Genomic DNA, 12,407 nt, shown 5'->3' with positions numbered 1-12,407 from the left:
GTTTCATGTTATCATTGCTTGTGGTCGTATGGCTTGGTCCTTCGACGTCTGCTGCCTTCCGAACATTATAGCGTCCGCCTCGTTTCACGTTGGTTATTTCGTATGGTCCTAAGAATTCGCTGGCCATCTTTCTTCCGGTTACAAATTGTTTTCTACGTATGGCTACGAGATCTCCGACCTTGTATCCGTATTCGCATTTCCGCTTTTTATCGAATTGTTCCTTGTATCTGTCCTGGGCCTGCTGAATATTTTCTTTTGCCTCTTGTCGCATCTTTTGCCTCTCGCCTTCAAAATTATCAACCATCTCTTTTTCTATTAGCTGAAGTATGTCGCTATCCGGTCCACAACGCATTTTTACCCCGATCATCAGCTCAAATGGACAACGCTTTGTAGACACATGAACAGTGCTGTTAATAGCCCTCTGAACTCGCGGTACGAACTTATACCATCTTCCAGGTTCCTCCGACGACAATTTGGAAATGATGCTCAGAATAGATCGGTTTACGCGTTCAATTTGTCCGTTTCCTCTTGGTACCCCTGTGGTGCTCCATATGTGTTCGATGTTCTTTTCCTTGACAAACTCCTCAAAGCTTGAAGATGTAAATGCTGCTCCACGATCGCTTACTATGCGTGCCGGATTACCAAATACATCAGACCACTCCCTTAACTTCTTGAGAACTTCGTCTGCTCCTGTTGTTTTTGTGGGATACATCCATACGAACTTACTGAAGCTATCAAGCATTGCGAAGATGTACTTGTACTGCTTTGAAGTAGCATCCATAGGCCCAAGGTGATCCACGTGTATAGTATACAGCGGCTGTGATCCTTTGTCAATTTGATGCAGAAATCACTCTTTTTTTGCCAAGCTTTTTGTTGTAGATTATACATTTCATACAGTTTCCTATGATCTGCATTACTTTTCCTTCCAGATGTGGAATCCAATAGCTCTGCTGTACGGTATGCATTGTTTTTTGAGCGGCAAAGTGTCCTGCGTTGTGAGCGTCGGTTATTATTTCTTTTTCTAATGACTTCGGTATTGCCAGCAAGTCCTTGCCTTGCACCACTTTGTATACGAGACCAGCTTTCAACTTAAAGTTGTCATATGGTTTACTTTTCAAAATTTCGGAAACTGCTTTGATCATCGTATCCTCCTGCTGGGCTTTCTTAATTCTTGCTGTGACTTCCGAAGATACCATCATGACATCAATTGGGTACCTACTCAGGCAATCCACATGCTTCAGCCGTTCTCCTGGTCTGTGTTCCACTTCAAAGTCGTAGTCCTGCAAGTACAGGACCCATTGGGCTACCTCCCGCGGAACGTCCTTCTTGCTTAACGTTTGCTTGAAAGCAGCGCAATCCGTTACGAGCTTAAAGTTGGTTCCAAGTATGTACTGACGAAATTTTTTGCACGCTAGGAAAATTGCTTTGGCTTCCTGTATATAGTTATGCTTTCGTGCTTCAGAGGTTTTCTTACTCCAGAATAAGATCGGATGCAATTGTCCTTCGTGCCATTGTAACAACGCCGCTGCAAACCCGTCCTTTGACGCATCAGTGTGTATCTCGGTTTTTGCATTCCTGCGATAAAGTTTCAAGACCGGCTCTTTTACCAATGCTTCCTTTAATGTAGCGAACGCCTGCTGCTCCTCCAGACTCATTTTAAATGGGACATCTTTTCGCAGCAGATTGGTCAGTGGATTGGCGATTAGCGAATAGTTTCTTATGAATTTACGGAAAAACCCAGTTAATCCTAAAAACGACTGCACAGCCTTTATGTTTTACGGCATCGGGAACTTGCTGACGGCTTTGGTTTTCTCCAATCCAGGCTTGATAATGGTCGACTGCAGAAATCGGCACTTCTTCCACTTTATCTTCAGCCCGTATTCAGCTGCTGCATCCAAAACCTTCTTCAGCTTTCCCAGGCATTCGTCGGCGGTTTCAGCGTGCATAACGTGCATATCGTCCATGTACAGGTCAAGAATGTTTTCATTTATAAGGTTTTGAAATACAAAACTTATAAAACGGATTAAAACTGCTGGTGAATTGCAAAAACCGAAAGGCGCACAATCTTTCAAGGCCATCTTGTTCAACTGACGATAGTCCACGCAGACCCAGCTGCTCCCATCCTTTTTCTTGACAATTACAGTCCGACTGGCGAAATTTGATGATGAGCGTCGTATTATCCCAGCGTTGGCAAATTCATCGATCTGCTGCTTGACAACGTCGGCTTCGCTGATGGCCACTCGACTTGGCGAATGTCGAAACGGCGCTATTTTCTCGTCCGGTACGATCTTCAGCATGATAGGGCACACTGCAGTCTGCTTCTTTTCAGTAAAGTCCTGAATCATTTATTGGACGGCATCTCTGAACTGCGATGGAATGTTTATGTCAGTATTTGCTTCGACCACGTTGTAAATACTTATCTGTTTGGTGCCACAGTTTCCTCCCCTGGCAGGGGAGAAAACTTATATCCTCCTGGCGTTGATGTCATTGTGAACTTGGATATAAAGTCGTGTCCAAGCAACAATTCGCATCCGACGGCATGATCGGCCACCACAAGGAATTTGTGTGCCAGTCGCATTCCGTCGATCTCCACTTCTGCCGTAAACTGCCCAGCGGAGCGTGTGATGTTGTTTCCAAGTCCCCTCAAAGTTGATGAACTGGCTTGCAGATGGACACCACTCATTTTGCCGAACACTGACATCTTTAATAGGGAAACATCTGCACCGGTGTCTATGAGCCCCTTGACTTGCACGTCGTTAATTTTAAGAGACTTCAGGCGTTTTTCCTCGTATGCAACGTTTACGGCAGCAGCACTCGGGCAATCCTTAGACATGTGTCCAGTCTAATTGCAGCGGAAACACTTTAATGCAGCTCGGCAATCCTTGCGTAGATGCTCCTGGGATCCACAATTGTAGCAGTGTTGCTTCCTTTCATATTTGGTGAAATTGGACTTCTTTCCGAACGGCTGTGAGTCTTTTTGTTTCGGGGCCAAACCCCCATCAACCGCGAGCGTTCTTTCGTAGATTTCGTACTTCTCTCGCAGCTGCTTGTATGAGCTGCATCCATACAAAGTGTACTTATAATCCGTTTTTAAATTCAGTCCGTCGACGATGTAAAATTTTCCACTACCAGCTTTGCATCATTTTTCTTGTCTATTTCATCAGCATTTATTTTCATCGAGAGCAGTTGAACCAGCTGTTGGAGCGTCTGGGTGTTTTCTTCTAGGAGTGTTGACCTCATCGCTTCCTCGTTCGCGTTTTGCTGCATATTCCCGGCTGGTGGTCCACTTGTATTTTCCATTATAATTCTACTGCGCAATACTCTTGTGGGCAGCCGGCTTGAAACAACCCTTTTTTCTCGGTTCTTCTTTTCACCCACTCGCTGTCTCGCTTCCTCTGCTTGCGGCTTCTGAGAATCTAATGCGCAGTTTTTTTGCACCGAATTTTCGCTTTTCCGTCTCGCTTCGTCTGCTGCCGGCTTCTGAGACATGAGACACACAATTTTTGATTTTTTCCACTTTACACAGGCAGTACGCGACTGGTTGAGCCCCCAAATGTAAGATATTATTTAGAGTATTGTTTATTCGTATTATTATCGCGGTGGCCTGGTATGTGTGTTTACAAAAGTTCTTAATGTTACGGCTTATTTCTGCTGATTTTCTGCTGCTGCTTGAGTCACGTCCGTATGCTGCTGTTCTCTCCTTTTCACTGCTTCGCTCGGTTCCTCTTCTTCTCTGTCCGCTGTTGATCTGCTACTGTTACTACTGCTGTTGCTGCTGCTGTTACTACTGCTGTTGCTGCTAATCAGCTGTTCCTCTGCTGCTGTTATTACTGCTGTTGCTTATCTCCGCTGCCCCCTCAATAGGCCAGCTGGCCCACTCCTTCTTACATGTATATACTTATAACACTTATGGTTTGGAGCAGCTTCTGTTTTTGCTTTTGCTTTCCTTTTTATACCCGATACTCAAAATGAGTATTGGGGTATATTAGATTTGTGGTAAAAGTGGATGTGTGTAACGTCCAGAAGGAATCGTTTCCGACCCCAAAAAGTATTCTTGATCAGCATCAATAGCCGAGTCGATTGAGCCATGTCTGTCTGTCCGTCTGTCCGTCCGTCCTTCTGTCCGTCTGTCCGTCCCCTTCAGCGCCTAGTGCTCAAAGACTATAAGAGCGAGAGCAACGATGTTTTGGATCCAGACTTCTGTGATATGTCACTGCTACAAGAATATTTCAAAACTTTGCCCCACCCACTTCCGCCCCCACAAAAGGCGAAAATCTGTGGCATCCACAATTTTAAAGATATGAGAAAACCAAAAACGTAGAATTGTAGAGAATGACCATATCTTTAAGACTGCGGAATCTGAATTGGATCGTATTATTATTATAGCCAGCATCAAGAAAACAATTTCATTTTTTCTCGCCCTGTCTCTCTCTAACACACACGTAGCATAGGCGGCTTTGCTTAGAGTAAAACATTAGCGCCTAGATCTCAGAGACTACAAAAGCTAGAGCAACCAAATTTGGTATCCACACTCCTAATATATCGGACCGAGACGAGTTTGTTTCAAAATTTCGCCACACCCCCTTCCGCCCCCGCAAAGGACGAAAATCTGGGGATATTCAAAAATCTCAGAGACTATTAAGGCTAGAGTAACCAAATTTGGTATCCGCACTCCTGTTAGATCTTACTATAAAACGTGTATCTCAAAATTTCGCCCCACCCTTTTCCGCCCACACAAAGGACGAAAATCTGTTGCATCCACAATATTGGACATTCGAGAAAACTAAAAACGCAGAATCATAGATAATGACCATATCTATCAGATTGCTGAATCTGGATCAGATCAGATCATTTTTAGAGCGAATAGGAACAAATCAATTTGCAGTGGCTACACAGCGCCCGACGTCACGCTCAGACTGATTTTCTGTCTCTCTCGCACGCACTCTTTGTCGTGTCGTTTAATATTAGCGGCGTCTGCCGGAGGAGAGCCATACTGACTTAGTATCGGGTATAACTGTAGAGTTGCGGTGTCCGCAGCAACTCACAACGTTCCCCCTCGTTTAAATTCAGTCCGTCGACAATGTATCGAATCACCGACTCCGTGTCTGTTGTCCCACGTGCAGCAATGCGTTTCATCTGTAGTATATATTCGTGAAAACTTTCGCCGGCCATTTTTACTCGCATAGACAATTGATTGTGAATTTGCGCACTGCATAAACGCTCACACTCAAACTCCTGTAAAAGTTGGTGACGCAATTGGCCGTACTCATACACTGCTGTGGACTCGAGAAAAAGAGCGGCTGTACCTGTCATTTTTGCTCGGGCTTGCACGTATTTTTGTTTGTCATTTAGTCCGTATGCTTCAGCGTTTAGCTCGAAGTTAATAAACCACTGCTGTACCGACATATTTTCTCCGTTGAATTCTGGAATAATTTTGGCAAAATTTTCCACTACCAGCTTTGCATCATTTTTCTTGTCTATTTCATCAGCATTTATTTTCATCGAGAGCAGTTGAACCAGCTGTTGGAGCGTCTGTGTGTTTTCTTCTAGGAGTGTTGACCTCATCGCTTCCTCGATCGCGTTTTGTTGGCGATTGATCCTGTTTTCTTCTGATCCACTTGGGCCTTCGTTTTGCTGCATATTCCCGGCTGGTGGTCCACTTGTATTTTCCATTATAATTCTACTGCACAATACTCTTGTGGGCAGCCGGCTTGAAACAACCCTTTTTTCTCGGTTCTTCTTTTCACCCACTCGCTGTCTCGCTTCCTCTGCTTGCGGCTTCTGAGAGTCTAATGCGCAGTTTTTTTGCACCGAATTTTTGCTTTTCCGTCTCGCTTTGTCTGCTGACGGACTCTGAGACATGAGACACACAATTTTTGATTTTTTCCACTTTACACAGGCAGTACGCGACTGGTTGAGCCCCCAAATGTAAGATATTATTTAGAGTATTGTTTATTCGTATTATTATCGCGGTGGCCTGGTATGTGTGCTTACAAAAGTTCTTAATGTTACGGCTTATTTTTGCTGATTTTCTGCTGCTGCTTGGGTCGCCGTCCGTATGCTGCTGTTCTCTCCTTTTCACTGCTTCGCTCGGTTCCTCTTCTTCTCTGTCCGCTGTTGATCTGCTGCTGTTACTACTGCTGTTGCTGCTGCTGTTACTGCTAAGCAGCTGTTCCTCTGCTGCTGTTATTACTGATGTTTCTGCTGCTGTTACCACTGCTGTTACTGCTAATCAGCTGTTCCTCTGCTGCTGTTATTACTGCTGTTGCTGCTAATCAGCTGTTCCTCTGCTGCTGTTATTACTGCTGTTGCTTATCTCCGCTGCCCCCTCAATAGGCCAGCTGGCCCACTCCTTCTTACATGTATTTCGAAAACATTTTGATTTCTACATATATGTGTTTCGAAAATTTTAAATTGAATTCATTTCGGGGAGCAGTTGGCAACGGACTATCGTCTATGTCGGATGCAGAAGCATACGCGGGGACAACAGTGCAACATTAAATATACATATGTACATACGGTCCTATCTGGGTGCATATGGACTCCAAAGTTAACACTTTTGAGGCGCCCCCATGTGGCATTCCGTTTAGAGTCGCGTGTAGATAGAGCTCGCTGCGTTTGTTACATTTGACCCGAATTCTTTTGGGCTGAAATTTCATATACTTTCGCAAAGGTTTTTATATAAGAGGGAGAGGCGAGCATTATTTTTAATTTAGCTGTTGATATTATGCATAAAGCGATGCATAAAATCAAAGAGAAAGCAAACATCAAAACGGAACACCGAAGCCGGGAGAGTGAGTGAGTGATCGAGTGAGTGACTGTAGAGATCGCTGGGAGGAGAACAGATGGCGGCCTGGTTCTAAAATCTTGTCGGGGCGAGAGATTTCAAATTCCGTATTGTGTGCGGATGCATATCTAGATAGATACATATACTTATACATATGTATGTATCTACTACATTCATAGTGTGTCGGAGATTATTGTTTGGTGAATTTCCACTACCACAATTGCAGCAGCAGTCCGTCCCCTTCCCGAAAGTCCATTCACGAAACGTTTACAAAGTGCTGGTCAGGCCCTACCAGACCAGGAAGTAAAACGCAGCAAACTGAACAATTCATCTCGTAATTTACTTTGGCTGTAGACAGAAGCGGCGGACAACGCACATAAATACGGATACGAGTAATACTAGCGCGTATAAAGGAGGAATCCAACAGATATAGAAATGTTTTCCTTCGGCGCTGTTTCTGCGGCTGTCGCTATAAATATTTACAAAATGTAAATACATAAGAGTACATACCCCTTTAGATACATATATGTACATAAATATATGCGTGGACGGACCGCTTTTGTTGTCTTTTCGTGGTTAAAACTCCGAATCGCTAGAATTCAAATTGAATCAGGGATAATCCAAGCAGCAAGTGAAGTGATGTGACGTGAGACAATTTGGCTCGAGACAATTTTTTCAACCTAAAACATCCTATGTAAACAGACAAAATGTCAAAGAATCCACGCGGAAACATTCACAAGATCCGGGAGTTCAAGTTGGAGAAGGTAAGCCCAAGTATCCACCATCCATCATCCATGATCAATTTTGAATGTTCTAGCAATTATATTTTGATATGTTTATCTGTGTGATTTACGAACATCTTATTAGCCATTATTATGCTGTGATATCTACCCAAATAAACAAATAGATATAGAAAGGTATTAAGAGTTCGACGTGGCCCAGTTCGGCGTTGATCGTTATGATTGGCCAATAATCTCTTCACCGGGAAATCGTCTACAACACAACAGGGAAAATGCCATGTTAACGATTAGATTTCTGATCATTAAACACAAACAGCAATATGCATCGCCTGGCATCGTCTCGGTCGCGAATACAGTAATGTTTAATGGGTCTAGGTATGGGCACATACACTTATAAATATAGTTTCGCAGATGTATTCGTAGTTGAGGTTGGTCTAAACTGAGAATTTACATGGAGATGTTTTCCTTTGTGACTCAGTTGCATTTGAGAGAAGACACATGTTGATAGAAGCCAGATTCCTATAGTAATTCCCAGAAGAATGGAGGAACTGGAACGTCTGGCCAAAGTTCAGCAATAGACCAAAACTTTCCATTCCAAATCGATTTCCGATGTATCCGCTCTTTATATCAACATAACTATTCTCTGAATTTAATATATATACATAAATTATAGCAATTTTAATTCGATTTCTATGTATAGATCCAGCTTGTGGACGAGTTTGATATAATACAAATTGTGGGTGATGGATGGTTCGGCAAGATACTTCTGGTGGAGCACCGCGGATCCCAGACAGAAATGGTACTCAAGGCGGTACCCAAACCATATGTGACGCTGCGCGACTTCTATCGGGAGTTTCACTACGGACTCCATTTGGGTGTGCACCGACATATTGTGACCACCTATGATGTGGCACTTGAGACGGCCGGCTTCTATGTATTCACCCAGGAATATGCGCCTCTAGGTATGAGCCAACTAATTATCTAAGTGAGGTTCCCATATGAACATATATGCTCTACTTTTAGGGGATCTTACATCGAATGTGACGGATACGGGCGTGGGCGAGGTGTACAGCAAGCGCGTGGCCAAGCAGTTGGCCTCCGCCATAGACTACATGCATTCAAAGTGAGTGTCGCCCTATTCCACCGATGAGCTATTTGATACTGAGATTACTTTTCTTCGTAGAGACATCGTGCATCGGGACATCAAGTTGGATAATGTGCTCATCTATCGCGCGGACTTTCAGCGCATAAAGTTGTGTGATTTCGGAGAGTCCTTCCCGACGGGCGCCAGCGTGGAGCGGCGGAACGAGTGGCTGCCCTACAGTCCCCCTTAAGTATTAGAAATAAAGCCCGAAGGCAGCTACAAGTAAGTATGGTGTAGAGACTCCCAAGATCCATTCCCTCTTAGCTGAGACTCCTCTCCCTTTCAGAGCCGATCCTAGCCATGATGTTTGGCAGTTTGGAATCGTGATCTTTGTCTGCTTGACCGGGTGCCTGCCCTGGCAGAAGGCAGCCTCGGATGATCCCCGTTATGTGCGGTACTTGGCCTGGCAGGGGGGCCTTATGATGATGCCGCTGCGGCGCACGCCTCGACTGTTCAAGCTGCTCACCTCCAATGCCCAGCGCATGTTTAAGCGGTTCTTCGCGCGAATGTCGAACCGCCCCAAGAGTCTGGCCGATGTAACAAAGTTCCTCGACGATCGCTGGCTGGCCAAGTCGGCAAAGAAGGATATGGCCGAGTATGAGACGGATGAGCTGTGCCCATCCATGTACTCCTTTCACAGCAGCCCCGATGAGAAGAACCGACTGCTCTACACATTGGCCGACTGCGGGATCGAGACGAATGTCGATCGCCAGCAGAAGAAGAATCGCATCAAAGACTGGATAGAGTCGTCCATCATCACAGAGGAGGATGAGGTAAAGAGGCACTATATTTTTCATAGCCATAGCATATATCATTTCTTTTAATATCTCTCGTTCCAGGAGGAGAATGAGGAGACAAACTCCGCATCGCCCTCATCATCCACATCACGCGAGCCGCTGCCCGGTCACATATCCTCGCTGCGCAAACAGACGCAGGAACAGATCCCCAAGGAGGTCAAGAGCACCTTGAAAGACGCCACACAGAAACACTTCGATCCACGCACGGGGGCCCTGCAGCAGGGTCCCAGCGAAATGGGCCAAGTGGCCATGCAATATTCCAAGTCCGCCAGTCCATCCAACTATAGCACGGCCTCCACTCTGAACAATGCAGACAGCCTGATGACACTGGGCTCCAGGCAGGATCTGCTAGCCAGCAACCTGACCATGTGCACCTCCATGGAGACGGAGCTAAATCGACTAGGTGAGGCTGATACCGCGCAGCGATGGCTTCCTAAATCGCACGCAGAGCAGCTGCCTCCTGCTAACCACATTCGATGTGAACGCGTCTCCGGCCAGTCCGGCGAATAACAACCGTCCAACCCCCGCTGCCAAGAACTCCATCGCCGTTGGCACCCGCAGCTCGACCAGGAGCATTCTTAAATCCTCCATCGCCACCGCTGCTTACCCCGCTTTCGGCAGCATTTCCAGACAACCGCCTGCTATGACAGTTCCTTCTTTAGGCGATGACTCCCGCTGGCCTTACTAATCGCCTCCAATCATCCTTGCCGATCTTTCAGAGCTGCGCAGTTTCCATCCAATGTTATCTAATGTTCCATATGCTTCTTAAGTTAAAGACAGTGCCTACGGATCGGCCGACGTTAGTGAGATGAGCAGGAGCACTAGGCATCCTCAGCATCAGCAACTGGACGATTCCCACATGAAAGACACGGCGTACGACCGCGCTGCGGTCACCAGCAGCAGCAGCAACAACATCGCCCGGCGGCTGCGCAGATAGCTGTGATCCAGCCTAGTGTGGCGGTATATCACTCTGTGCATGCATATAGCAACTGATTAACAAGTTCCAATAAATAGATAATGTACATTTCTTAACGTTTCTTGTTCTCGTTAACTTTCTGGATTCACCGGTCCGGCTGCATAAAAACGCAACAGAGTTCTTATAGAAGTACGTTTCCTTTATTTCACATGAAAATACAAAAGAAAGCAGCCAAACAAACACTGGCAGTGCTTACTTGAGAGGAATAAAACGGGAGCTGTGGGTGGCACCAATACCGGGTCTACCGTGCTTGACGGGCTTGTAGGTTAGCGCGAATTCGCCCAAATAGTGGCCGATCATCTCAGGCTTAACCTCAACCTGTGAACATAAAATACAATATTATATTAGTCAATCTGGTAACACCTAGTCAGTTGACACCGGCTTACCTGACCGAAGTCCTTGCCGTTGTACACGCCAATGATAGAGCCGGTCATCTCGGGGACAATGATCATGTTCCTCAAGTGGGTCTTGACGATCTCGGGCTTCTCATTTGGGGGCGCCTCCTTCTTGGCCTTGCGCAGCTTCTTGATCAGAGCCATTGGCTTGCGCTTCAGACCGCGGGAGAAACGCCTACAGGCACGGCTGTGCATCAGCTCCACCAGCTGGTTGCTGCACACGAAACGAAAATGAACTTTAGTAGCCGCACATCCATTTGCAGTGGAATACTCACTTGGGCATGTCCAACAGTTGGTCCAAGTCCACACCGCGGTAGGTGAACTTCTTGAAGGTACGCTTCTTCTTAAGAGTGTCATCGACTTGCTGTTTGGTAGAATGAACGAGAGATTAAACACAACAGTTAGTTCGGTTCCGTTTTGTGGCAAAACTAAGCCGAAAATCGCCAAAATAATATTAGCACCCGTGCGCGGAATATTGCAGTGAACGTATAGCACACAATTTAAGTCAATTCGTCCACGGATGCCTAATATTTATTTGGATTTTTCTGCAAAATATTACATCGGCCATCTTGACGTTGAAAGTGACGTGAACGGAAAGAGGGAACTAGGGATGAGAAATATATATTGCATGAATATATCGATATATTTGTTGTTTATTATATATTGGGGGATATTTTTTTGGGCTGGCGAAGAGTTTACTAGAATATGGATATTCTTGTGGGATAAATAATCAACGGAACTTCTTTGCTGAATGTGGAGGTATATTTACATGTTACACTTGGCTTGTTTCCCAGAGGGCAATGCCGGCTAGCTGTCGACCCCAGGGCTGGGTAGTTCCCCTTGCCCGCCAAATGTAGACAAAAAAGGAGACATACTACTTCTCGGGACATCAAAACTAACAACAACCTAACAACAACAAAGAAAATCATAAACAGACGGCTATCAAGTGGGTGAAGTTTGGGTGTTATCACTTCGCGCGCCCGACCTACCTGTGACCAAACACAACGTTCATTTTGGCCACCCTCTGCTGGAACGGTAACGGCTGGCCTAATCCATGGCTTACGCCACGCGTCCTCCCTCTATTTTAAATTTAATGCATCATGCTTCAATATATATCCAAGCTTTAATAATCGTAAATTGACAATTTAATCTTTCTCATTAATAAATAGCTATACTCAAAATTATCACTAACCACTAAGAAACACCAAAACGTTCGACACAAAGGCAAACAAGGAAATAACTGCTGAAATTTCGTTCAACCAACAGGGATACCCTCACCCATACGTAATGGAATATGTGTAGATGAGTGGATCCAGTTTTACGGGAGTTAATTTAACTCGGGCCCCTACGGAGACTTAACCTACCAAGAGCTCTTGTTAAGGGTCCCCGGGACATAAACAATAAACAATATTTTTCCACAAATCGCTCGACCAAATACGGTGGACTGATGGGACCCCCGCGTCACCCACTAAGGGTTAATCTTCTGGCACTGAACAGCTGATCGCAGATTTAGGTTCGTGAAAGGTGTTGGTGTTTTTACATATTTTTTTTCAATGGCCAAAATTTTA

General features: G+C 45.2%; 2 protein-coding genes and 1 pseudogene across 3 annotated transcripts; 1 reads left to right on the top strand and 2 right to left on the bottom strand.

Annotated features, from left to right (window-relative positions):
- Positions 1-897: 897 nt before the first annotated feature.
- Positions 898-5,995, bottom strand: LOC117190179. Of its 2 annotated transcripts, none has more exons than XM_033395239.1 (2): positions 5,065-5,995; positions 898-3,094 (listed from the first exon to the last, which is right to left on the bottom strand). In XM_033395239.1, exons 1-2 carry the CDS (start codon positions 5,860-5,862, stop codon positions 2,843-2,845), a joined length of 1,050 nt encoding a protein of 349 aa, XP_033251130.1. In that variant the 5' UTR covers positions 5,863-5,995; the 3' UTR covers positions 898-2,842. The 2 variants fall into 2 exon arrangements, with proteins under 2 accessions (XP_033251130.1, XP_033251131.1); XM_033395240.1 differs by having other exon boundaries at positions 898-3,112; positions 5,083-5,995.
- A 453-nt stretch (positions 5,996-6,448) lies between these two features.
- Positions 6,449-10,500, top strand: LOC117190992 (annotated as a pseudogene).
- Positions 10,501-10,627: 127 nt separating this feature from the next.
- On the bottom strand, positions 10,628-11,506 carry LOC117190993 (40S ribosomal protein S15-like). Its single transcript, XM_033395972.1, has 4 exons — positions 11,399-11,506; positions 11,115-11,203; positions 10,831-11,053; positions 10,628-10,762 (listed from the first exon to the last, which is right to left on the bottom strand). Exons 1-4 carry the CDS (start codon positions 11,405-11,407, stop codon positions 10,637-10,639), a joined length of 447 nt encoding a protein of 148 aa, XP_033251863.1. The 5' UTR covers positions 11,408-11,506; the 3' UTR covers positions 10,628-10,636.
- Positions 11,507-12,407: the final 901 nt, after the last annotated feature.

The sequence above is a fragment of the Drosophila miranda genome (assembly GCF_003369915.1).
Source record: "Drosophila miranda strain MSH22 chromosome Y unlocalized genomic scaffold, D.miranda_PacBio2.1 Contig_Y1_pilon, whole genome shotgun sequence".
Lineage (NCBI taxonomy): Eukaryota > Metazoa > Arthropoda > Insecta > Diptera > Drosophilidae > Drosophila > Drosophila miranda.
This window is presented reverse-complemented; position numbering and strand designations above follow the sequence as displayed.

Coding starts and splice junctions, on each gene's coding strand:
- LOC117190179 (XM_033395239.1), bottom strand. CDS start 5,862: ATGTCTCAGAGTCCGTCAGCAGACAAAGCGAGACGGAAAAGCAAAAAT. Junction 3,095..5,064: donor ACATTGTCGACGGACTGAAT/TTAAACGAGGGG, acceptor GACGGACTGAAT/TTAAAAACGGATTATAAGTA.
- LOC117190993 (XM_033395972.1), bottom strand. Junction 11,054..11,114: donor CAACTGTTGGACATGCCCAA/GTGAGTATTCCA, acceptor TTTCGTGTGCAG/CAACCAGCTGGTGGAGCTGA. Junction 10,763..10,830: donor ACGGCAAGGACTTCGGTCAG/GTAAGCCGGTGT, acceptor TTATGTTCACAG/GTTGAGGTTAAGCCTGAGAT.